Here is a 27131-nt window from a genome sequence, read left to right on the forward strand (position 1 = left end):
GCCAAAGTTCTTCATACCAACTTCAAGTCACATCAAAATGAGGATTTGTGTATATCTAACAGGACTCAACCTTAATAGGGAATCTGGGCAACTGCCTTGATTATACTAAGCAATAAAACTTTACTATTCTTTTAGTGTTGGTAGAATCAATGAATGCTACTATCCAAAAGCCTTCATGAGCCTGCAGTTAAGTCTTCATAAATCAGAATGGTTTCTTGACTATATATATTGATGTGTAGGAACTTTGCAGGAAACTGAAAATATCTGAAATCTGTTGACCCTATGCAATATTTCTGGCAAGAAAAATAACTGATTTTTGAGAAGAAAAGCTTACATATAATATAATCATAATCAAATTATACAAAAGGTGATAAGAAAATCTTAAAAATCAGCCAAAAAAGGGTCACATGATGTACAGAGAAACAGATATGAATAATTGCAAATTCCGCTTCTGAAATTACATAAGTAAGAAGACAACAGCAATTTGAAGTATTAAAATGAATTAACCTAAAATTCTATACCTTTATAATAAAGAATTGAAAATTCATGAAGAAATACAACAATCTTAGATACATCTAATAACGGAGCTCTGAAATAATAAAGGGAAAACTGATAGAACTAAAAGGACAAAAAGTCAATTCTAAATGTATAGTTGGAGATTTCAGTACTTCTCTCTCACTAGTTGAGAGAATAAACAGAAAATCAGTAAAAAAAGAAAATACTTGGAAAAAGCTATCAATGATTTTGACCTGATTTATAAAACAGTTCACATAACAACAGCAGAATATATTCTTTTTAAGTATAAAAAGAACATCAACCAAAATGGAGCATATTCTGGGTGATAAAAGAAGCCTCAATAAATTTAAATGTTCTGAAATCATACAAAGTACATTCTTTGACCACGATGGAATTAGATATCATACAGAAAGATATCTGAAAAAATCTCTAAATATTTAGAATTTAATCGGCATTCTTCTAAATAACATATGGGTCAAAGAAGAAATTGCAATGTAAATTAGAAAATATTTTGAAATGAATGAAAATTATAACATCAAAATTTCTAATATATGGTTGTAGCAGTACCTAGAAGGAAATTTCTAGCTTTAAATGTTTCAATTAGAAAAGATGAAGGGTCTAAAATTAACAATCCAAACTTCCACATTAAAGAAGAGTAAGCACCCAACATAGGAGCACCTACATACATAAAGCAATTATTGACCAACATAAAAAGAGAGATCAATAGTAATACACTCATAGCAGGAGACTTTACCAACCCATTGACACCAATGGACAGATCTTCCAGGCAAAGAATCAACAAGGAAACAATGGGCTTAAAAGATACACTAGAACAGATGGACTTAGTAGATATTTTCAGAGCATTTTACCCCAAAGCAGTAAAATATACACTCTTCTCAAGTACACATGGAACATTTTGCAAGGATAGGCCATATGTTAGGACACGAATCAAGTCTCAATAAATTTAAGAAGAATGAAATCATATCAATCGTCTTCTCTGATCACAATGGTGTGAAACTAGAAATCACAATAAGAAAAAAAAATTGGAAAATACACAAACACATGGAGACTAAATAATATGCTACTAAACAATGAATGAGTTATTAATGAGATCAAGGAAGAAATCAAAAGATACCTAGAGATAAATGAAAATGAAAACATAATGACTTAAAATTCATGGGGCACGGTGATATAGGACAAGCTCAAGAAACAAGAAAAAGCACAGCAAACAAAGCCCAAGGTGAAGAGAAGGAAGGAAATAATAAAAATCAGAGCAGAAATAAATGAAATAGAGTCTAGAAAAACAATACAAAAGATTAAATAAACCAAGAGCTAGTTCTTTGAAAGGATAAGCAACAGACCCTTAGCCAGACTCATCAAGGAAAAAAGTGAGAGGATTCAAATGAATAAAATCAGAAATAAAAGAGGAAAAATAACCACGGACTCCACAGAAATACAATGGATCATAAGAAAATACTACAAGTGACTATACACCAACAAATTGGACAACCTGGAAGAAATGCACACATTCCTAGAAACATGTAATCTCCCAAGACTGAGTCAAGAAGAAAGAAAAAATCTGAACCGACTAATTACCACCAATGAAACAGAATCAGCAATCAAATACCTCCTAAAAAACAAAAGTCCTGGATCAGATGGCTTCATAGGCGAATTTTACCAAACATTCAAGAATTATTATCACCTATTCTTCTCAAACTATTCCAAAAAATTCAAGAAGAAGGAAAGCTCCCTAACTCCTTTTATGAGCCACCATTACCTTGATTCCAAAACCAAAGACATTACAAAAAAAGAAAACTATAGGCTGATATCTCTTATGAACATTGATGCAAAAATCCTCAACAAAATATTAGCGAATCGAATTCAACAATACGTTAAAAATATCATACACTATGATCAAGTTGGATTTATTCCTGGGATGCAAGATTGGTTCAATATCAGCAAATCAATTAATGTGATACACCATATTAATAAATCAAAAGATAAAAACCATATGATCATATCGATAGATGCAGAAAAAGCACATGACAAAATCCAGCATCCATTTATGATAAAAACTCTCAGCAAAATGGGAATAGAGGGAACATACCTCAACATAATAAAGGCCATAGATGACAAACTAGAGCTAACATAATACTCAATGGAAAAGGCTAAAAGTGTTTTCCTTAAGATCAGGAACAAAACAAAGATGCCCACTTTCACCACTCCTCTTCAACACTATATTGGAAATCTTAGCCACAGCAATAAGACAAGAAAGAGAAATAAAAGGCATCCAAATTGGAAAGGAAGAAGTAAAACTCTCGTTATATGTCGATGACATACTATATAGAGAGAACCCTGAAAATTCCCCAAAAATCTGTTAGAAGTGATCAATGAATTCAGTAAAGTAGCAGGTTGCAAAATAAATATTCAAAAGTCAGTGGCATTTTCATACATCAGTGATGAACTTTCAGAAAGAGAAATTAAGAAAACAATCCCATTTATAATTGCATAGAAAACTATAAAATACCTGGGAATCAAATTAACCAAGAAGGTAGAAGACCTTTCTTCAGAAAATTATAAGTCATTGAAAAAAAGAAATTGAAGAAGATACAAATAAATGGAAGCATATACTCTGTTCATGGGTAGGAAGAATCAACACTGTTAAAATGACCATACTACCCAAAGCAATCTATAGATTAAATGCAATCCCTATCAAAATATCAATGGCATTTTTCAGTGAGCTAGAACAAACAATCCTAAAATTTATATGGAGCCATAAAAACTCTGAATAGCCAGGGCAATCTTGAGAAAGAAGAACAAAGTTGAAGGTATCACACTACCTGATATCAAACTATGCTACAAGGCTACAGTAATCAAAACAGCGTAGTACTGGCATAAAAAGGAATAGAATAGAGAGCTCAGAAATAAATCCACACCTATACGCTCACTTAATATATGACAAAGGAGGTAAGAATATACAACGGGGTAAAGACGGTCTCTTCAATAAATAGTGTTGGGAAAATTGGACAGGTACATGCAAAAAAAAAAAAAAAAAAAAAAAGCTGGACCATCTTCTTACACCGTATACAAGAATAGACTCAAAATGGAATAAAGATTTATATGTAAGACCCAAAACCATAAAACTTTTAGAAGAAAACATAGGCAGTAAACTTTCTGATATTACTAAAAGGAATTTCTTTTCAGATATATCTCCTCAGGCAAGGGAAACAAAAGAAAAAATAAACAAATGGGACTATATCAAACTAAAAAGTTTTTGCACAGCAAAGGAAACCATAGACAAAACAAAAAGACAACCAACTGTTTGGGAGAAGATATTTGCTAATGATACATCTGATAAGGGATTAATATCCAAAATTTATAATGAACTTATAGAACTCAACAACAAAAAACCAAACAATCCAATTAAAAAATGGGCAGAAGACCTAAACAGATACTTCTCCAAAGAGGAAATACAGATGGCTAACAGACATGAAAAGATGCTCAAGGATGCTAATCATCAGAGAAATGCAAATTAAAACCACAATGAGATATCACCTCACACCTGTCAGAATGGCTATCATCAATAACTCGAAAAACAGCAAGTGTTGGTGAGGATGCGGAGAAAAGGGAACCCTCATACAGTGTTGGTGGGATTGCAAATTGGTATAGCTGCTATGGAAAACAGTATGGAGGTTCCTCAGAAAATTAATGGATATACCTTTTGACTCAGCAATTGTACTTCTGGGTATTTATCCAAAGAAAACCAAAACAGTAATTCATAAAGATCTATGCACTCCAATATTCATGGCAGCACAATTTACAATAGCCAAGATATGGAAGCAACCTAAATGCCTATCAACATGTGATTGGATGAAAAAATTATGGGTCATATATACAATGGAATATTACTCAGCCATTAAAAAAAATGAAATCCTACCATTTGCGACGACATAGATGAACCTAGAGGTTATTATGCTGACTGAAATAAGTCAGAGATAGACACCACATAATTTCACTTATATGTGGAATCCAAGGAACAAAAAGAACAAACTAATTGAAAACAGACTCACAAATATAGTGGACAATTTGGTGATGGACAGAGGGAACTGGGGTTGGAAGGCTGGGAGAATAGGGTGAAGGATTAAAGAAGTACAAATTAGTAGTTGATAGTTGGGCATGGGGAGCATGGAAGAGGGAATGCAATTAGCATTAATATGATGGCTAAGTGGAGGGCCAGGGGAAGGAGGAAGCAATTGGGGGGGGGGGTCGTTTTATGAACAACATAGATGTCTAACCAATGTACTATATACTTGAAAATAATTTAAATAAATTTATTTTTTTAAAAAGATTTATATTTATAGCAGAGTAAAAATAAAAAATAAAAAAGAACTTAAGAAGAGTAAATTAGTCCTAAGTAAATAGAAGGAAATAATAAAAATAAGAAATAGGAAATAAAAAAATACAGAAAATTAGTGAACTCAAAAGCTGGTTCTTTGAAATGATCAGTAAATTTGACAAAAAAAAAAAAAGAGGGATGAAAACTTAACAAATCAAGAATAATCACTACAGTATACAGACATTAAAAAATAAGTGAATAATATAAATGTATAAAAATTAATATAACTTGTATGAAATGGGTTCCTTAAAAGACCTAAACTGCCAAAGCTCATTCAAGAAGGAATATATAACCTGAAAGGCTCTTTATTATACATACATGTACACATGCAATCTGCACTGTCCAGATGCTTTCACTGGTCAATTCTCTCAAACACCAAAAGAAGAAACGATATCAACTCTACACAACTCAAATATAAGAGGAAAGAACATTTCCCCCAACTCATTTCATGATGTTAGCTTTACACATTGATACCAAAAGTGACAAAAAACATTAAGGGAAATGGAAAAAAAACCCTACAGATCATTATCTCTCATAAACAGATAAAATAAAATCCTTAACAAAATATTAGCAAATCCAGCAATATTTTGCAAAGATAAAACATCATGAAGAAGAGCAATTTATCCCACAAACTCAAGGTCACTGAAGCACCTGAAAACTATCTATGTACTTCACCATATGACCAGAAAAAAACATGCTATTATTTACATAAATGCACTAAAAGCACTTGAAACATATTCGACGCCCACTCAAGATTGTATATCTCAGCAGATAAGGAATGGAAGGAGATTTTTTCAACCTAATAACACCATATAGTGCAAGATTAAATGCTCTCCACCAAAGATCAGAAACAAAACAAGGATGTCTTTTCTTGCCACTTCTATTCAAAATTATACGGAAGGTCCAAGCTAGTATAATATGGGAAGAAAACAAAATAAAAGGCAAAGAGGCTGGATAAGAAGATGTAAAACTGTTTTTAATTGCAGTTGTCAGTCATCTACGTAGAAAATCCTAAAGAATCTACAAAAAAGTGACAACTAAGAAATGAGTTTAACAGGGTTGTATGATACATGGCCATATTTTCCAATTTTACTTCTATATAATCCCAATGAACAATTAAAAACTATAATTAAAAAGGGGAGGTATCCAGCAAGTCAGATGAATATGTGGATGTGGAGTCAGGTGAGGTCTGGGCTGAAGTCAGAGATAAGATAGCGAAATTAAAAATAAACTCTCAATCTGTATAAAATGGAAGGAGAGCTAAAAATGTAATCTTAGAGAGCCTCGACATTTTCATGAGTAGGCATAAAGATGTGATGAAAAGTTGCATCTGGGGTCATAGAAGGCAAGTATGATAAAAATTCAATGACAGTGGAAGCAGTCATCAACCATCGAATGCTGAGAAGTCATCAAGTAAATAAGATAAATACATATCAAGTAGGAGGTCACTGGTGACCTTTCCAAGAGCAGTTCCAGGAGAACACTGAAGACAGGAGCCAGAATTCAATGCTGTGAGGAGTGAATAGTAAATGAAGGTGCAGAGAAAGTGAGTGCTCAATATTATTTCAATGAGTTTGACTATGAAAGGAAGGTATTTGATTAATAAGAGAGAGAATACAATTTAAATGTTTGTTTTATGGTGTGGTTTGGGCATTTATCTGCTGATGTAGCAAGATTTATTGGGGACGTGGGGAGGGTCACAAAGTAAAGATGTCAGAGTGGAAGTAGTTGTGGAACTAGTTTTGGACAAAAGGAAGGGTCCTTTTCCATTGAAAAAAGAAAGATTTATGTACATGTAGATAAGTGGTTGGTTGGTTGAGTGGGTAAGTGGTGAAGGGCAGATAAACTTAATGAAAATCCAATTAAAAGGTGAGATTCTCTGTTGAGAGGGCAGGGAGCTGATCATGAGCGTTTAAAGTGAGCAGTGAAGGCTGGAAAAGGTACTGATGAGAATGGAGAAGCTTTAATACCTGTAGTATGATTAGGGATCCCTTTAAAAAATTAATCTCAGTCTATGTATGTTGAAATATGGGATGACTGTCAGGTAAAGAAATCATAGTTACATATTGTTTTGTATAAAATAGTACTTCTTGGCTTCTATGTAGGAAGATAACATTTCTAGTTCCCTCCTGAAGATGACATGTTCTTCAAATTTTTCCAATAACAGTGTTGATGGACTTTTAATCCCAAGTGCATTTAATCAATGATTATAAGGATTTGAAATGGAAGCTCTAACCTTGGAACAGAGTTTTTCTTCAACATTACACTAACTGACCTATTCTTCTAAGTGTCAAATCCACAAAATCTTAGCATACTGGCACCAGCAACTGACACATTTACATATGATAGCATACTATTTTAAACTATGATCTATCTCAGCATCTTAAATTGTAAGCTACACCTTTCATGTCAAATTTTCCAAAGCCTTGCATAACAAGCATATGAAAAAAATCTCATAAATGCTCCATAGTAAGGAAACAGTACATGCAACTACCTGTTTATATATGCAATAACTTGAATTATACATGAAAATTCCACATAGATGCCCAGAATCAGCACTGTGTTAATTCAAGAAGTATATTAAAATTTTTGGATGTATTTAGTAGCAGATCCTAAGATAAATCTGTCATTTAAACAGGGTTTTCTTTAAAAAAAAAAAAAAAACTGTTAGTTGGAATCTACTGTTTCAGGGAATCTACTCTTCCTGGGGACAGAGTGGGGGGGAATCTTTAATAAACATTAATCTTATAATATATTTTAAAAATCCTAGGAAACTCTATATTTAGATCCTTTAAGTCACCTATAAGACTATAAAATTTCCCTATTCTATAAAATATAAGAATCATATATTGAAAATAAAATTTAAACGATAAATGTCAGTTGCAGAAGTTATCACCTTTTCATTTGAATGCTTGACTTCTATTGGATAATTCTCTTCCAAGAGAGCTTCTTGGGAAAAAGAGGTGACAGCCAACTCATTGCCTAATTGATTTAGGGACAGTGCCCAGGGAGGCAGTCCAATTAAGTTTACAAGCTGGCAATTAGCAGGAAGCCCTCTAAATCCCTACACCGAGAGCCTATTTACTTTCGTGAGAAGGCAAATGTGCTAGAGATAGGAAGAGAAAGCTGTGCTTTTTGCAAAAGCTGTTGTGAGTAGACCCACAAGGGAGGGCTGAAGAAAAGTTAGGTATATGTGGGCAGACAGCCTTCTGTTTGACAGGTAACTGGGTAATTTATAGTGTGTGTGTGCACGCGCGCACATCTGTGAGTGCACACGCATGCACATGCATGTGTATGTTTTAACGGGCATGCAAAACATCTAACATCCACTTTAATGAGTGTTGTGTATGGAGACATAGAACTGTTAAATATGCAGTGGGGTAAAGCAGACCTGAATTATCTCATAATAAATGAAAGTCTAAACATTATTTCTTGGACAATATTAACATTATGAAGAGATCTAGTTGCATTTTTATTATGTGAAAAAACACAGCCACTATATTATATCCATTATATCTTTCATGTTAATCAAGGAAGTTTCACTAGATTTATTTCATGTATTTATTTCATAGCTGGTAATGCATAACTACAAAAGGCAAATAAATCATAATAAAGTTTTGTTTTGAAGTTTCCTGGTTGAAATAGGCTATATTAATACACAACTTGCATAACAATGAGAAATCCTTTTGAAAACTATTATCTAAAGGTGAAACAAAAAAGTTATACTATACAAAAATCTTCAGCAAACTCTAATTAAACATTTTCTTTCTCTTTTCGAACACTTTAACCATTCCAACCTGGGAAGCAATGGACATTCACAATCTAAATAATTTTAATAGAAAAACTATTTTATTCCTACCACACGGAATTTTTTAATGAACTTATTAAGTGCTTCTAAAATATTCACATATCTATTTATTAAGGGATTTTTTTAGTAGACAGCTTATTTGGGAAGTATCAAATGTGAAAGTTCAGGCTTTTTATTCATCACAATGGATAATTTCCATCTTCAAATTCTTCAATCTCTAATGTGCCTTAATATTTAGAAAATCATCCACAAAGCTTTCTTAAGCAAGCTATATGAAATGTGAAAGGCAAGCATACCAATGGGATGACAAGTAGAAAAACTACATTCCAAGGAGTTTTATTGTTTTCATTATAATGCTGCCATCATAAACACTTTACTCACCAACTTCCTTGACTTACCAAGTTTAAACAAAAGTACACCCAAAGGTCCTCTGTCAAACCTCAGGAAGAGGAGATCATAGATGTTCCCATTTTCAGGCTTCTGAGAAACAACCTGTGGAGCTACCCACTGCATTTGAATAAGACTGCTGGAAACATCAAAAAATTTATTGAATTGCAAAGTCTCCCTGGGTGCCCGGTCTTCAGCCAAGAGCTGGATGTTAATAGGGGATAGAGCCATATCAAAAATTTGTAGCTCTCCTTGGTTGCTGCCAACTAGCAAAATGGCACCACTTGGGTGGCAGCTTATTAATGAAGGCAAAAGTTCAGCCTGGGCTAAGAGAGTCACTCTTCGGTGAGTTTCATAAAGAATTACTGAAGAATCTTCACAGCCCAGAATTAGTTTGTCTTCAGGAACATTCCTGCAGCAACTAATGACCTTCGATCTTAGTGGTATTCTGGTGACTGAGACACACTGGATTTTGTTCCGAACACATTCATAGATGCAGCTGTCAGCCATGGGCTCTTTGTCTACACTGACGGAGCGCTCCACTGTTAACACCTGATAAGTCTGTTTGGTGCCAAAGCGAACATCCAGTGGATCCCACTCTGTCCGGACAGAACTCAGAACCTGAAAAAAATGCATCAAGTATGTTTACATATACCTTAGCTTTTCTTCAGCTGTCACACATAGGCCTGCATATTAATCCATTATTTTTCCAAAGATCAATTATCACCTTAAACAGAAGCAAGATATATGCAGTATATAAAATCTCACATAGAATACATGTAAATATATATAGCACATATATAGCATAGCTGCAGAAATTAAACTGTAAGATTTTAACTTGAACACTGTTCTAGAAATTCTGTAAATAACTAAAAGACAAGTATGTCCCACAGTATATAGAAATTAATGAGGTGGGCTTTTAGTAAATTAATATGCTTAGCAGATTATCCAAAACCATTAGAAGTTTGATTTTTAAATGGATGAATAAAGGACTTAAAGCATTTTAGCTAATCTCTTTCCTACTGACTATCCTTCCCCATTCTGAAATCAAGGGAAAATTATTTATTAGATAAATATTTCTATTTAGTAGGGCAGGACAGACAAAGGAAAAAATTTTAGAACCCTATTAATCTTGTGGAAATATTTTACTATCAGAAGGGATATGAAGGGCTGTTAAGTAGATAAATGACCAAAAGAAAAAGAGTAATGCATAGGTTTTAAATTTTTTTTAAAAAATTAAAACCTGGTAATATAAATTGTCAATACTTGTGAAGTAAAATTTTAAAAGCATCCTTGGCGTAGAAAAGAAAGGCTACAAGAAATACCTAGGCAGAAGAATTAAAAAATGAAACAACAGAGATTTCCAGTCAAGATGGAAGAATAGGTAAACACTGTGCTTGCATCTCCTCTAGACCACATCAAAATTACAACTAAATGACAGAACAACCATCATTAAGAATCACCTGAAGTCTAGCTGAACGGAAGTCCTACAACTAAGACAGGAGAAAACACATACAGACTGGAAGAAGGGGCAGAGATGCAGAATGGGCTGGTCTCATACCCGTGTGGCAGTTAAAAATCAGGAGAAATATCTCGGCTGTGGAGGTCCCCCTGGAGGAGCAGGGAGTCCCAGCCCACACTAGGCTTCCCAGCCCAGGGTTCCAAATCCAGGAAGAGAAGTCCTCACACTTCTGAAAACCAGCAGAGACTGTGGCTGAGCAAGACAAAAGGCAGCTAGAGTCCCAGGCATTCCTCTTAAAGGGCCCGCGCATGGACTTACCATGGACAGAATCACTTGCTCTGAGCTCTACTGCTGGGGCAGCAACTTGAAAGGTGCCAGGGATATATGGGGAGGAAATGAATTGTCTGACTTCAGGGTGAGGGTTGGAGAGGCAGCTTTCCCCCAGAAAGAAATGCTGGCAAAAGCCACTGATCCTTTGTTGATCCCTCCCCCCTCCTATAGTGTAAATCCAAGTGGGTGCCATGTCTGAGTATCCATCAACCTGGCTAAAACCATTCATTCTCTCCTGGTAATTCCCTGAGACCCTGCCCCACCCAGCTTGCAGGCCCACCCAAGCCACTTCCAGCCACTTTTCTGTACAGCTGTCTTGGCTCATCATGTGGGCTTTCCTAAAATCATTCAAAGGTTCACAAACCCCAAACAAGCAGCATCTGGCTTTGGCATGTCTTGTATCTCTTCATGAGCAGCCTCAAGCCTGGTCACTAGTGGCAGCAACCTTGGCTTAAGGCTTGGCCTCTCCCTGGTACCTTGAAACCCAGCGTAAGCAGTGCCATTTGTGGATTCCTTGGTGGTTCATTCCAGAAGGCCCCCTGGCTGCCTCTGCAGACAACACACCCAAAGGGCAGACTAGGCAGGCACCAGAGCCCTGCTAAAGTGACTCCTGCTCCTTATGTTCAGCCCCTGCACAAAGCTCCTCCATTGTAGTCACAGCCAGTCCTCACATCCAATCAGTCCAAGAGTCAGTCTCTCCCACTGACATGCAAACAGCAACCAAGGGTCAACTATAACAGGAGGGCACACACAATCCACACAAGCGACACACCTGGAGTAACCGGCTCCGGTGACCAGGGGTACAATGCCACTGGGCCCCACAGGACACCTACCACGTGAGGCTACTCTACTAAGACCAGGAGACATAGCAGCTCTAACTAATACATAGCAACGAACACAGGGAAGCAGTCAAATGGGAAGACAAACATGTCCCAAATGAAGGAAAAGAACAAGGCTCCAAAAAAAGAACAAAATGGAGACAAGCAATCTACTTGATGAAAGTTCAAAACACTGGTTATAAGGATGTTCAATGATCTCAGAACTTCCAATGGAGAGACAGGAAACAAAAAATGAAGACAAAACATAAAAAAGAATCAGTCAGAAACAAAGACTACAATAACAAATGAAGAATACATTAAAGGGAATCAACAGTAGATCACATGAAACAGAGGACTAAATCGGTGATTTGGAAGATAAGGTAGCAGAAAACATCCAATCGGAACAGCAAAAAGAAAAAAATCCAAAAAAAATAAGGATAGTTTAAGGAGCTTCTGGGACAACACCAAATGCACCAACATTTACATCATAGGTGTATCAGAAGAAGAGGAAGGGCAAAGAACAGAAACTTATTTGAAGAAATAATAATGGAAAACTTCCCTAACCTGGTGAAGGAAATAGACATACAAGCCCAGGAAGCACAGAGTCCCAAACCAGATGAACACAAAGAGGCCCACGCCCAGACACATATATTGTAATTAAAATGCTGAGTTAAAGACAAGGAATCTTAAAAGCAGCAATAAAAAAGCAGTTAGCTATAACGCAGCTCCCATAAGACTGTCAGCTGATTTCTTCAACAAACTTTTCAGGCCAGAAGGGACTGGCATGAAATATTCAAAGTGATAAAGAGTAAGGACCTACAACCAAAATTAGTCTACCCAGCAAAGCTACCATTTAGAATCGAAGGAAAGATAAAGAGCTTCCCAGACAAAAAAAAAAGAGAAGAGCTAACCACCAAACCAGTATTATAAGCAATCTTAAAGAAACTTAAGATGAAAAATATGAGTAATTAAATGGCAATAACTATATATCTAGCAACAATTACTTTAAATGTAAATGAACTAAATGCTCCAATCAAGAGACCAAAGGTGGCTGAATGGATAAGAAAACAAGACCCTTACATAAGCTGCCTACAACAAATTCACTTCAGATTGAAAGACACACACAGACTGACCATAAAAAGATGGAAAAAGAGATTTCATGAAAATGGAAATGAAAAAAAAGTTGGAGTGGCAATACTTATAGCAGACTAAATAGACTTTAAAACAAAGCCCATATAACAAGAGACAAACAAGAACAAAGTAATCCCACTTCTGGGTATTTATCCAAAGAACCCCAAAACACTACTTTGAAGGGGCATGGGCATACAGATGTTCATTGCAGCATTATTTATAATGGCCAAGATGTGGAGTCCACCTGGGTGTCCATCAATGGATGAATAGATCAAGAAGAGGTGGCACATATATACAATGAAACATGAGTCATAAGAAAGAATGAAATCTTGCCGTGCAATAACACAGAGGGACCGAGAGGGTATCGTGCTGAGTGGAGTAAGTCAGACAGAGAAAGACAAATGCCATATGATTTCACTTATATGTGGAATCTAAAGAACAAAATGAACAACAAAACAGAAACAAACTCATAGATACCGAGAGCATTTTGATGGTGGCCAGATGGGAGGAGTATTGTGGAGATGGGAGAAAAAAGGTGACGGGATTAAGAAATACAAACTGCTAGTTATAAAAAGAGTCACAAGGATGTGAAGTACAGCATAGGGAATATAATCAGTAATATTGTAATGGTGTCAGATGGGTACAAGACTTACTGGGGTGATCACTTCATAAGGTATATAAATGTCTAATCACCTGAAACTGTAATTAAAAAATAAAACATTATTTATAAAAGTAAATAAAAAACAGGTCATTCAATTTATTCATTTGTAAACATGAGAGACCAAGAACCTGGAGAGTGAATTATATTGGTATTAAATATTTTCTAACACGTTGTCAAAATATTCAAAATCAGATGCAGAAACATTAAAAAGCACACTTCTATACATATGATAAAATTTCATAACACTCACACACACAAAAGTACATGTAAAATCTGATAAAATCCAACTAAGGCCTATACCTGAGTTAACAGTATACTAAGGTCATTTTCCTGGATTTGACAATGTACTTCAGTATAATAAGATACTATCATTGGGGCAAACTAGGGGAAAAGTACAGAAAAGGAATTCACTTTGAGCAATTTTAGCAATTTAGCAGTATCTTCAGCATCGAACTATTTCAAAATTAAAAGTATTTGTTGTTGTTTTTTTGTTTTTGTTTTGTTTTGTTTTAAAAGCACATACAGCTATATTACATGGTACTGGCTTAGGGAAGGGAAGGGAGCACTGATGTGAATTTTTTTAAAAAATCCATCTTACACATCATCACCAAGCTACCTCCTAAACTAAATATTTTTGCTCTCATTCCCCACTTCAAACCCGTCATTGGCTACCTGCTGACTAATGAATTAAATTTTTATTTCCCTGCCTGGAATGCAAAAGCCTACAGGACCCGTATCTAACTCCTTCCCTCCCTTGCACTCTCTTTGCTTGTTATTTTTTGTCTGATAAATATTTGAGTATAAGTTATTTGCCAGGCACTGGTCCTGGGTCCTGAAGATACAGCAGTAAGTCCTCATCCTCAGAGAACATATTCCCTAATGGCTGAAAACAAGGCAATAATTGACTAACAAACATCCATCTATAGGATGCTGGTGGTCCTAAATACATCCTTCCTAAGTACTATAAAGAAAAATAAAGTGAAATAAGCAGCAGCAGGAGTGTATGTGTTGGGTGGGGGGTGGAGACGCACGCAGAGTTTATATAGAGAAGTCAGGCAAGCCTATCTGATAAAGGTGACCTGAAAGAAGTGAGGGGTGAGCTATGCAGCCATTTGGGAGAAGACAGATCTAGGTAGAGGAAAGAAACATCCTGAGTTGGGGCTTTTGGCCTGAGGGAATAACAAGAGACAGACTTGGCTAGAGAAGAGGGAGCAAGGAAGAAAGCAGTGGGAATTAGGGGAGGAGAACAGATTATATAGTAGCTTATAGGCTACTTTGTAGGGGCTTCAGTTTTTTTCCTAAATGAGATGAGATGCCATAAGCAAAGGAGGGACAGGAATTAACTCGCAAATTCTAGTGTTATCTCCTATAGTTTCCCCTCATTACTCTACTCTGAATTCAAACTAAACCATGCCCTGTATTTTCCAGCTCTCCAACTTGTTAAATTAATTAAACAAGGAGGCCATTAGACTGATGTGACTCTAATGCCATGGGATCCTACATAAGCAAATCAAAATCTGTAAGTGCCTCAAAGTTACAAAATCAAAACATTAAAGATAACCAGTCATGAGCAACCAGCTGGGCTTTCAGCTATAGTCAGTCAAATAATTTCCTTTCTTTGCTCCTGTACTTTCTCTCAATAAGCCTTTTCCCCAAGCTCCAGTCAGTGCAGAGCTCCTAGCCACCTCCTATTTGGCACTGCCTGAATGGAATTGATTTTTGCTTAAAAAACAGAAACAAAAACAAAACAACAACAACAAAAAAAAACCTCTTAAAACTTTTAAAATGCATTTCTAACAACTTCACCCATGTCCTTTGCTGAAATACATGCTGTTCACCCAAAGAGACTTTATCCTTCCAATCTCAATCACACTTGAAGAACAAAACCAAATGCTATCCCAATTTCTAGATTCCTTCCAGCTAAGAAGTATCCTTCCCTTGATCTCATCTCCATACCTCCTCCCACACTCCAATGTGGCCAATGACTCTCTGGTGATATTCGGCCTTTAATTTACTTCTAATGTTTGGTCATGTCTTCATTTACAGTTAAAAAACCAAACTTTTTATTTATTTCATGCCTTTTCTTTTTTTGTTCTTTTTTTGGTATTCATGTAGCAGCTAGCCAAAAGCTATGCTAGTAAGTATATATGAAATAAACTTTTTAAAACTATGAGTTAAAAAAAAAAAAAAAACCACCACTACAGTGCTGTTTAAAATATCATACTTCCAGAAAGCTTAAAGTTTTATAAGCCTCAGGGCAGAAAACTGAGAAGCTAGGTGACTTTGAGTAGGGTCTGTGCTTATACAGACAACCTAAAAGGAGGGGCCCAACCATATGACAGTCCTGATATAAAACAAGTTAGGCTCAAGATCCAGAGAGAAGAACCCCAGGATTTCCCATTTCCAAATTTTGTGAGACTCTCCACTAGGCTCCATAGTATTACCAAAAGAAATAAGCTAAAAGGGGAGCGTGATATTGTGATTTATAGGAAATATCTTTGGTCTTTTTCCATTGTTCCTGGATCACATCTCCCAAAACCCTGGGATGTTTCTAAGTGCTGAGAGTGATCAAAAGTGTCTTTCATTATGTTAATGAAGTGACTCCCAGAAATCATCTAAGGATGGGGGCTGGTTGCCAATGGAGCCAGCCATGTGATCAGGGAGGAAAGAGGGGCAGAAGGTTGAATCAATAGCCAGTGACCAGTGATTTAATCAACCATGCCATTGTAATGAAGCTTCCAAAAAAACCAAAAGGACTTGTAGAGGACATGGAATCTCTGTGCCCTTTCCTCATACCTTGCCCTATTCATCTCTCCCATCTGGCTGTTCCTGAGTTATATTTTTTTTATAATAAATTGGTAATCTAGTAAATAAAATGTTTCTCTGAATTCGGTGAGCTGCTCTAGCAAAATAAACCCAAGGAAAGGGTCTTAGGAACCTCTGATCTATAGCTAGTTGGTCATTAGTATAGGAAATAACCTGGACTTATGACTCATGTCTGAAGTCCAAGGAGGTGGTTATGCGAACCTCCAATCTGTAGCCAGTGGGTCAGATGCATAGGTAACAATGTAGGCTTACAAGTGGGGTCTTAAGTATGGGCAAGGGCAGTCTTGTAGGACTGAAGTCTTAACCTGTAGAAATTGATGCCAAATCTGGACAGATGGTGTCAGAATTTAGTTAATTGTAGGACACCCTGCTGGTGTCCAAAAATTGCTTGTTGGTGTAGGAAACCACATATACACATTGGAAATGGTACCAGAACCAATTTAGAAGACTATGGACTCCATATATGCCTTCTGTCCATTGCCGATCCCAGATAATTTTAAAAAGCTAGAAAAGGCCAGAGTATCACCTGCTATCTTCCTAACCAAATGGCTAAAATTTATTTAAGGGAGGAAAATGTCTTATGTAGCATAATTAAAGACCCCATAAAAGACTAAAAAACCCTTGAGTGTGCATAAGTTTCAGTAAAGAGTAAATCCACCAATAGTAAGGCAGAAAGTAGGGTTATTGTGCTAATCACTTTTCATACATATTTTATTTAATCGTTTCAATACTCCAAAGTTAGTTATTACCATCTACAGTGGTTTCCCCTTATCTGCACAGGATACATTTTAAGACCTCCAGTGGATCCCAGAACCATGCAAAGTATTGAACCCTATATACATATATTAGGTATTTTCCTATACATAAATGCTTGTGATAAAGTTTACTTTTTTAAGTAGGTAATGTCATGGATAAAAAAATTCATCCTTACCATAGATCTCAATAACCTCAGCATGTGATATTTTTCTTTCCTACATTCACCGTTTCACTTAAAGGAAGCACCTTATGGCTTCTCTTTGGCATATCCAAATTGCCAACATCACTACTCTTGTGCTTTGGGGCCATTATTAAGTAAAATAAAAGTTACTTGAACACAAGCACTGTGATAACTGATCTGATAACCGAAACAGCTACTAAGTGACTAATGGGCAGGTAGAGTGTATGCTGGACAAAAGGATGATTCATGTCCCACATGGGACAGAGTGAAATGGTACAGATTCATCATGCTTTGCGGAATGGCATGCAATTTAAAACTTATGAATTATATTTCTACAATTTTCCATTTAATATTTTCAGACTGTGGTTACTGTGGGTAACAAAACGAAGGAAGGTAAAATCATGGAAAAGGGGGGACTCCTGTACAGTCTAGAAAAAAAGAAAATGAAGGTAGGGGATGGTATAAGTTCCTCTCACCCCAAAGTTAATAAGTGATAGAGCTATAGCTTGAATCTAGGTCTGACTCTAAAAACCAAGATCTCTGCAAGACACACTGCTTCACAAGCACAGTTAATTAATAAATTTATATGAATGTATCAACTTTTTATGTGATCAGAGAGAGGGAATGAGAAGAACCATAGGGCTTTAGGACCTTTAGTGTGGTGGAGGGATCCTACAGAGAGGAGAAACATGAGGAAAAGGTGAAGGGACTGAAGAGACAAATTATGCAATGACAATGGGGCCTGTAAACTTTGGGGTGAGGAAGAAAGAAGCTTGTGCTGAGCTATTTTTATCAAGTAAGTAAATAATATAGGAAACTTTGTTTTTCATGATTGAGGAAGTTTGGAAGGCAAGGTTCTTCATAAACTAACTTCTTTTAAAGATGCTTTATTCTTGAATTGAGTTGTACTGAAAATAAAGAACATACTTTGTAAATTTGTAAATGTAAAAATACGGTGTGTAATAAAGGGAGAAGTGCTAAGTGACAATGCCCTGAGGAAAAACCACAAAGGAGAGAAGAATCCAAAAGGAGAGGACTGTGGCTGGTGATATTCGAATAATCTAGCGAGATTAATTTATGAAGTCTACTCCCACCTTCAATGAAGTATGCTCTCTGTTATCCTCTGCAAATGTCATGATCAAGAATTCCCTTTTCTCATTGAGTTCTTGATTCATTCTCCCTCTCCTCCCTTCTCTTTATTTCATTCATTTGTTTTCTTATTGAAGTATAATTGATATATAATATTAGTTTCAGAAGTACAACAGAATGATTCAATATTTATGTATATTGCAAAATGATCTCCTCAGTAAGTCTAGTTAACATCCATCACCACACAGGAACTACTAATTACAATTCAAATGATAATGTGTGTGATAAAGAACAGGGCAAAAAAATCTAACAAAGATAGAATAGGCAAACAAGGAGAAGGGGAAGAATAGTTACAGATAATTAAGAAATAAAAAAAAATACTTTTACAGTGTATGGTGACTAGCTGAAAGTCTGCAAATCTGAAGGAATCTGCTTTAATTCTAAGGTAACGGGAAGGTACAAGGAAGAAAAACACAAAAACACAGGTGGTGTGTTAGCCAAACCACAGGCTATGTAACATTAGAAGTGGCCAATGATGGGAGACTGTGATACCAGAAAAGAGATGGATGACCATGGTTCAGTGTTTTATTTTTTGTTGTTTTGCTTTCTTCTTTTTTTAAAAAAACTGTGTGGTAAGGAAAAAAAATGGTAAGGACTAAAAAATTCAAGCTAAGAAAGAGCAGAAAAGATAGAGTCTTAATGTTCTTGTAATGTCCCAATTTCGAGGATAAACAAGTTGGTAGTATCCTTCTTGAAGTGAATTGTTTCAGTCAAGTTGAAATCAGTCTGCTTTAAGGTTGAAACTAGCTGAAAAAAAAATGCCACTGAGATTATTTTTATTTTTATAAAACTAAATTTGAAAAAAGAAAATAAAACTAATCCAAAAGTCATCAAAGGTGAAACAGTATAGTATAGAGAAGGAAAGGTATACAACAGTCAACATGACTGATACCTTCTCTGGAAGATATTTTAAAAATCAGAACAAAAAGTAGAGAAACAATCATGGTGAGCTGGAGATAGGCTCAAGATTCTTACATTTCATGTTTAGCTAGAATGGGTACCTATTATAACCCCTTTAAAATCATCCAACATGTAAATCAGGAAAAAAGTTTATGTAGAATGCTTTTTTCTGGAAATGAAAACTTCCACCAGTGAGCACCCAGGTTATTTAAAAGATTATGCAACAATCAAAAGTTCTTAGCTTATTACTAGAATTTATTCTTAAATCTACATTTCTCCTTGATTTTGCAAAAATTTTTAAGATAAAAGGCATCTTTATTTTAAATTCTTTATTATGAAACATTCAAGATGCACATAAAAGTAGACAGAACAGTATGATAAATGTGAAAAAGCAGCTTTATGAAATACTAGCCTTTTGCTATAATTTTTCTAAAGAAAAATCTCTCTAAATCCTCACATGAAAGAGACAGTTCAACTAAACACAAAACCCATGGATGACTAGATGGAGATTAAAGGAGAGAGAGCATTTTATGTAATGACTATATGCTTCATTAATGTAAATAAAGTATGACTATTTGAAAATGAAAAGGGAGAAATGAGAAAACAGTTTTAAAATTTTTTAATGTTCTTAGTAATTTACATTAGCAGTGGTAGTAATATTATGAATATTCTGAGACTGTTAGTTGCAGACTGTGGGACAAAGTAAACAAGTAATTATAAGATATAATTCATCCCCTGTGGCCCTAGGATTTTTGGCATGAAAGAGAGGAGACAGAGATATAATACAGAAGAGGTTAAATTAAAAACCCTGTAATCCTGAATTTGAGTTACCAGTATCAATATGAACTCACTCTGAATACATGTATGTATAAAACCTCTAGCTCTCTTTACAGAGGAAACCTAGAAACAATGACTACCCCAATAACAACACCACGATATCCCTAGATCCCACACTTGGATTTAAAATACCATTTTCCATTAAAAGAAATGAATTTATTAAAGAAATGGCTATTTCTAGGTCTGAGGCAGGAAATGTACAAAATGAGCATGGAACATATTGTCATACTCGATAGCAGGGAAGCTACCGCAGACCACTGGGGTCATGACAAAAAGAAGAGCCAACTTAAAGAAGTTCCCACTGGCCAAAGATAAGACAACCCAAGTTCCCACAAGGATAACAGTTACAATTTATGAAAACCATTGTCAAATATGTTTAAATCCATGAATTAATAATGCTATTTAAAAAAACAAAACTAATTGATTACCTTTAGGGAATGATTGGGAACCAATCCATTATCTTGAAAACTGATAAATAAAAGAAACAAAGACACTTATACTAATTATATTATATGAATCCAATCACTGGGAAAACAAATAGGAAATTAATGGAAGTGTCTTTTTATAAAAGTATCCCAATTAATAAAAATAATAATAATTAGAATACTGCCATTTTGAAAGCCTAAGGAATTAATGGATCTAGCCATTGAAAATCCATAGCTGCTACCATCAAAAAAGAAACAACCAAAAGAGAGAGAATCTGACATTATGTGCCTTCTGATAAAAGAACACCCCGTCCCACAGAGTCTTGCCAAAACTGATGACTAATTTGCAGAATTTTCAAAAGACAGAGAAACATGTTGAACTACACCATGATTGTACAAACAACAAAATCCAAATGTGGGACACTGCAGTTCCAACAGATAAATTTTAAGAAAGGAATGGAGAGGGAACTTGTAGATTAAAAGAAATTTGAGACACACTAAAAGTATTTTAAATGAATTTTATTGAGTTGCAGTTTTGGGGGGGTGTATATTTAGGGGATAAAAACTATATAGGTATGCAAGAAAGTGATTAAAAGTCATGATAGAGGTTATTTTTGAGGCCCAGGAAGAAGTTGAGATCATGACAGAATATGTGGTGGTATTTCGCGTACCTGGCAAAGTTCTATGTCTTGACCTAAGTGTGGTTCCAGGGGTGCTTCTTTGTAACAGCATATTAAAATATTTATTTTGTGTGGTTTTATGTATGTTTTATAATAAAAAGTAAAAAAAAATCATCTCTAAACAGAAAATCTTTGCTGTTTGGTTGAAAGCTATTACAGTACATACAGTTCTTTGAAAGGGATGTTTCTTAATATTTCAGGTTTTCAGTTGAATGTATTTATAGTGATTTCTGTCTGCTTCTTTTATCAAATTATACTTTGTTAAAAGTTGGTCACATTTTTACTTTCCCATCAGTTGATGCTCCTGTAAATAACTGCAAAAAGATGTTTAATTTTTATGGGAAAAAAAGTTATCTTTGTAAGGATTTATTTCCCTAGCCCCGACAATAGGTTTAACATTGAATAGCTTTCCTTATGTGTTTCTGATTAATTTGGTAAACAAATTCAGGTGACTTTTTCTGAGTAGGGTATCTTGAAATTAACACCACAGTCAGAAAGCATTACCAAATCCATATGGCTGAAAAGTTAAAAAAAAAAAAAGGCTCAAATAAAAGATAAGGAAAGAATAAATATTGTTATCACATTTTTGACAAAGTAAATAGTTTTAAGATGATGGCAACTTTCTAAAAAGAGGTATAAAGAGTATGCAGAATTTAAATAAAAATACTACCATGTTATATATGATAATATACACATACATTAGTAAAAAGTTTTTAAATGAAGTCATACTGTAAAAATTTATTGTTTTTTGAACATTCCCAGACTACATAACTATGCTTTATGCTTCCAATTGAGATATGTACTGTTTAGACTTCTATGGTGTGAAATTAAACCAGAAGATTTCTAATAACCACAAAATAAATTTAAAAAAATGTTTCTCCTGTAACAAACAATTCAGTCACAGAGAGCTTACCTATGTCTGTTTCCTTCATTTATGTATGTATGTATGTATCTATTTATTTATTTATTTTTAGCTGCTTGGTAAGCCCATTTTCTACTTAAAATTTACTGTTAAAACTCATTGCGGATAGGATTTTGGAGAAATATGGTGGAGTGAGAGACATCCCCACATCTCTCCCATTGAAACAGCAATAATCTGAACATCTGAAACAACAAAACACACAAACATCTGAAACACCCAAAATGACACTGGCACATCTGAGTGTGGGATCTGCACGTAAGAGCTACCACAGGGTGGTAGGCTGTGAGAAATGAAGAAGCTGCCTCTCATAGTCACTGGAGCTACCTGTAGAAGGTAGGGGGAGAGGAGAAGGTGCAGTGAGTTCCCTGAACAGCCCTGACTGGGAGAGTCATGAGTTCCACACAGCCGTCAGCAGGGCCCAGTCATCAGGGCAGAAAGCAGAGAAGTGGGAAAGCAGAGAAACAACAGTTGATTTTTACCAGCCACGGCTACAAAAGCGAGGCTGAGCCACAACCCCCTACTCCCAACCCAGAGGGGCCCTACACACACACCCTCCGAGACCAACCACCACAGAGCCCCAGAGGAATCTACGCAAATGCTGCCGAGACTGTTGCTGACACTGACAGAAACCGAAACTGGGTAGCGAGTGTGATTAAATACTTACAAGTAAATAAAAAGGCATTATTAAGGCTTTATATAAAGCAAGAATCCAAGAGGCTTAGACGCCACCTACTGGAAACCAAAAGAAAAGCGCCTTCTTTGCAATAGGCTAAAGAGAGACCTTTATATAATAAATATCTTTCTGGAAAAACAGCAAATAATGCCCAGGCAAAGAAATAGTTCATTAAGGCACCATGAAAAACCAAAGTGGTAAGGAATCTCAGAAAGAAAGAGAAAAATCTCCAGGATAAAAGCTTCCAGACATAGAAATATTCAACTTAAGTGACAGAGAATTAAGAATGGAACTTCTGAAAAAAAAACTCAGTGAGTTCAAAACAAGTCATATAAACAATTTCGGGAATTGAGAAAACAATTAGATGAGCAGAGCAAGGAGACTGAAACCCTCAGAAATAACTAAATAGAACTTCTGGAGATAAACACACTGGAAGAGTTGAAAAATGAAATAGCAAGCTCGGGAAATAAAGTCAACCAAATGGAGGATAAGATCAGTGATATCGAAGACAGAAATTTAGAAATAAATCAGAGGAAGAAGAAAGAAACCGAAGAATGAAAAATAATGAAAGAGAAACACGAGAGCTAGCTGATACTATCAGGAGAGGAAACATAAGAATAATGGGCATTATCAAAGGCGAGGAAAAGGAGCAGGGACTAGAAAGCATTTTCAGACGACTAGTTGATGAGAATTTCCCAAATCTAAGAAATGAGCTGGATCTAGGAATTCAAGCAGTCAACAGAACACCCAAATACCTCAACAAAAATCTCAACCCAAAAAAGCCTTGACCAAGACACATTGTATTAAAGTTATCAAAAATCAATGACAAAGATAGAATTCTCAGGGCCGCCAGAGAGAAGAAATGGCAACTTATAAAGGAAAACCCATTAGGTTATCCTTGGGCTTTTCAGCTCAAATCTTACAAGCCAGAAAGGAATGGAATCGAATATTTAAACTATTAAGTGAAGGGAACTACCAGCCTAGAATAATGTATCCAGCTAAACTCTCCTTTAGATATGGAGGAGAAATTAAGACTTTTCCAGACATACAAAAATTGCGAGAATTCTCCACTATGAGGCCTGCACTACAGGAAATTCTGAAAGGGGCCAGCTCACCTAAAATAAAATGACAAAAAAAAAAAAAATACATAATTAGGAGTAAAGTGACTATCGGGCAAATAGAAGCAGGGGAGTACAATCCTTACTAAGAACAGGGCATTATAAGCTTACATAATAAGATAGTTCCTATAGCAAGATAGTAATGAACGTTCCGCATACATAGGGAAAAATGCAATAACAATGACCGAAAACAGGAGGATTCAAAGATCCAAACTCACAAAGGGGAATGGAGATAAGGCAGGAACAGAAGAAGAGGATATCTAAACTATTCTTTACTATGCATAATGGTAACCACACACAGAAGATTCAGAACCAAAGTATATAACATAAAACAAGAAGGACAAGAGGGAAAACCCACAAAAGCCAATTAAAATAAAGAAAACAGAAACACAAGGACAAGGAAGCAATGGAAACACTGACCTACCAAAAAGCAAAAGATAAAATGGCTATAAGAAGATCTTGTATTTCAATAATCACCCTAAATGTAAATGGACTGAACTCACCAATAAAAAGGCACAGAGTTGCAGAATGGATCAAAACATAAAACCCAACCATATGCTGCCTCCAGGAGACACATCTCACATTCAAAGACAAATACAGATACAAAGTGAAAGGGTGGAAAATGATGTCAAGCAAATATCATTCAGAGAATAACATAAGTAGCAGAACTAATATCAAAAGAAATAGACTTCGTAAAAAATGTAGAGAAAGATATTGAGGGACACTTCATAATGATAAAGGGAATCATGCACCAAAAAGACATGACACTTATTAATATGTATGCTCTCAATCAGGAAGCCCCGAAATATATAAAGCAATTACTAACAGAACTAAAGGGAGAAACAGACCAAAACACTATCATAGTAGGGGACCTAAATACCCAACTGTTGGATATGGACACATCATCCAAACAGAAAATCGATAAGGAAATAATATCCTTAAATGAAACATTAGACTAACTGGCCATAATTGACATTTACAGAGACTTTCATCTCAAAACAGCTGCTTATACTTTCTTCTCTAGTGAACATGGAACATTCTCATGGATTGACCACATATCTCGGGACACAGAGATAGCCTCGACAAATATAAGAGGGTTGAAATCACACCAACCAAATTCTCTGATCATAATGCTATGAAACTAGAGATCGACTATAAAGAGAAAGAAGAAAGAACTACAAATACATAGAGACTAAACAACATACTACTGAAGAATAACTGGGTCAGAGAAGAAATTAAAAGAGAGATCAAGAAATACATAGAAACAAATGATAATGATAGTACGCGTATCAAAACTTTTGGTACACAGCAAAAGTGGTCATAAGAGGAAAGTTCATACCATTACAGGCCTACCTGCAAAAACAAGAACAGGCCAAATAAACAGCCTAACACTTCATCTTAAAAAAATAGAAAAGGAAGAACAAATAAAGGCTAAAGTCAGCAAAAGGAAAGAAATAATCAAAATTAGAGCATAAATAAATGAAATAAAAAACAATAGATAGATAGATAGATAGATAGATAGATAGATAGATAGATAGACAGACAGATAAATAAAACAAAGAGCTGGTTTTTTGAGAAGGTTAATGAAATTGACAAACCCCTGGCTAGACTCACTAAAGAAAAAAGACACAAATAAACAAAATCAGGGATGAAAGAGGGGAATTTATTACGACTGACATCACAGAAATACAAAGAACCATACAAGAATACTATGAAAAAATGGACCAGTACAGGTCCATACAAGAAGAAATGGACCAGTACTTAGAAAAATGCAACCTTCCCAGACTGAATCAAGAAGAACCAGAAAATATAAATAGACCAATCAAAAGTATGGAAATTGAAACAATCATCAAAAACCTACTAAAAAGTAAAAGTCTACGACCAGATGGCTTCACCAGTGAATTCTATCGAACATTCAAAGAAGATTTAATACCTGTTCTCCTCAAAAACTCTTCCAAAATATCGAAGAGGAGGCAATGCTTCCCAACTCATTTTGAGGCCAGTATTACCCTGATGCCAAAACCTGGTCAAGATAACACAAAAAAAGAAAACTACAGACCAATATCTCTCATGAACACAGATGCAAAAATCCTAAATAAGATACTAGTGAGCCGAATACAGCAACATATTAAAAAGATTATATGCCACGATCAAGTAGGCTTCATCCTAGAGGCTCAGGGATAGTTCAAGATATGTAAATCGATTAATGTGATACAGCACATAAACAAATTAAAAAGAATCATATGATCATATCAACAGATGCAGAAAAAGCCTTCGACAAGATACAGCATCCATATATGATAAAACACTTAACAAAATCGGTATAGAAGGCCAAATATGACAAACTTTCAGTCAACATTATACTTAATGGTGAGAAACTAAAAACCTTCTAAGATCAGGAACAAGACAAGGATGTCCACTACCGCCACTGTTATTCAATATAACATTGGAGGTCTTAGTGAGTGCCATAAGACAAGAGAAAGATATAAAAGGCATCCAAATAGGAAACGAAGAAATCGAACTGTCTCTATTTGCGGATGACATGATTCTCTATATAGAAAACCCTAAAGAGTCCACAAGAACACTACTAGAAACAATAAGCAAATACAGTAAAGTTTCTGCATACAAAATAAATGTTCAAAAATTCATAGTGTTCCTATACTCTAATAAGGAAGCATTAGAAAAAGAAGTGGAAAAAATAATTTCTTTTGCAATTGAAACAAAAAGAATAAAACATCTTGGACTAAATCTAATGAAACATTTGAAGGACCTATATAATGAAAATTTTAATACCCTATTAAAAGAAATCGAAGAAGATACAAAAAAATGGATAGATATTCTGTTCTTGGACTGGAAGAATCAACATAGTTAAAATGACCATATTACCTAAAGCATTATACAGATTTAATGCCATCCCCATCAAAATCCCATCAGCATCTTTTAAAGAAATAGAACAAAAAATAATCAGATTTGTATGGAAGCAAAAAAGACCCCGAACTGCCAAAGTCATCCTGAGAAAAAGGTACAAGGCTGGAGGCACCACTCTTCCCGACTTCAAGTTATATTACAAAGTAACACAAGGACCAGTGGAATAGAATCGAGAGTCCAGAAGTAAACCCATATTTATATGAGCAAATACTTTTTGACAAAAAAGC

The 27131-nt window shown here is 35.3% G+C and overlaps 1 protein-coding gene across 11 annotated transcripts in view; it reads right to left on the reverse strand.

Annotated features, from left to right (window-relative positions):
- LOC107519877 (WD repeat containing planar cell polarity effector) overlaps positions 1 to 27131 on the reverse strand; it is a 298814-nt gene that overhangs the window by 157250 nt on the left and 114433 nt on the right. For all 11 annotated transcript variants that reach the window (XM_036225119.1, XM_036225120.1, XM_036225126.1 and 8 more), the window contains one exon: positions 9119 to 9728. In XM_036225119.1, the coding sequence (XP_036081012.1) occupies positions 9119 to 9728 (610 nt within the window). The remainder of the gene's footprint in view (positions 1 to 9118; positions 9729 to 27131) is intronic.

The sequence above is a fragment of the Rousettus aegyptiacus genome, unplaced genomic scaffold, assembly GCF_014176215.1.
Source record: "Rousettus aegyptiacus isolate mRouAeg1 unplaced genomic scaffold, mRouAeg1.p scaffold_m13_p_7, whole genome shotgun sequence".
NCBI classification, from domain to species: domain Eukaryota; kingdom Metazoa; phylum Chordata; class Mammalia; order Chiroptera; family Pteropodidae; genus Rousettus; species Rousettus aegyptiacus.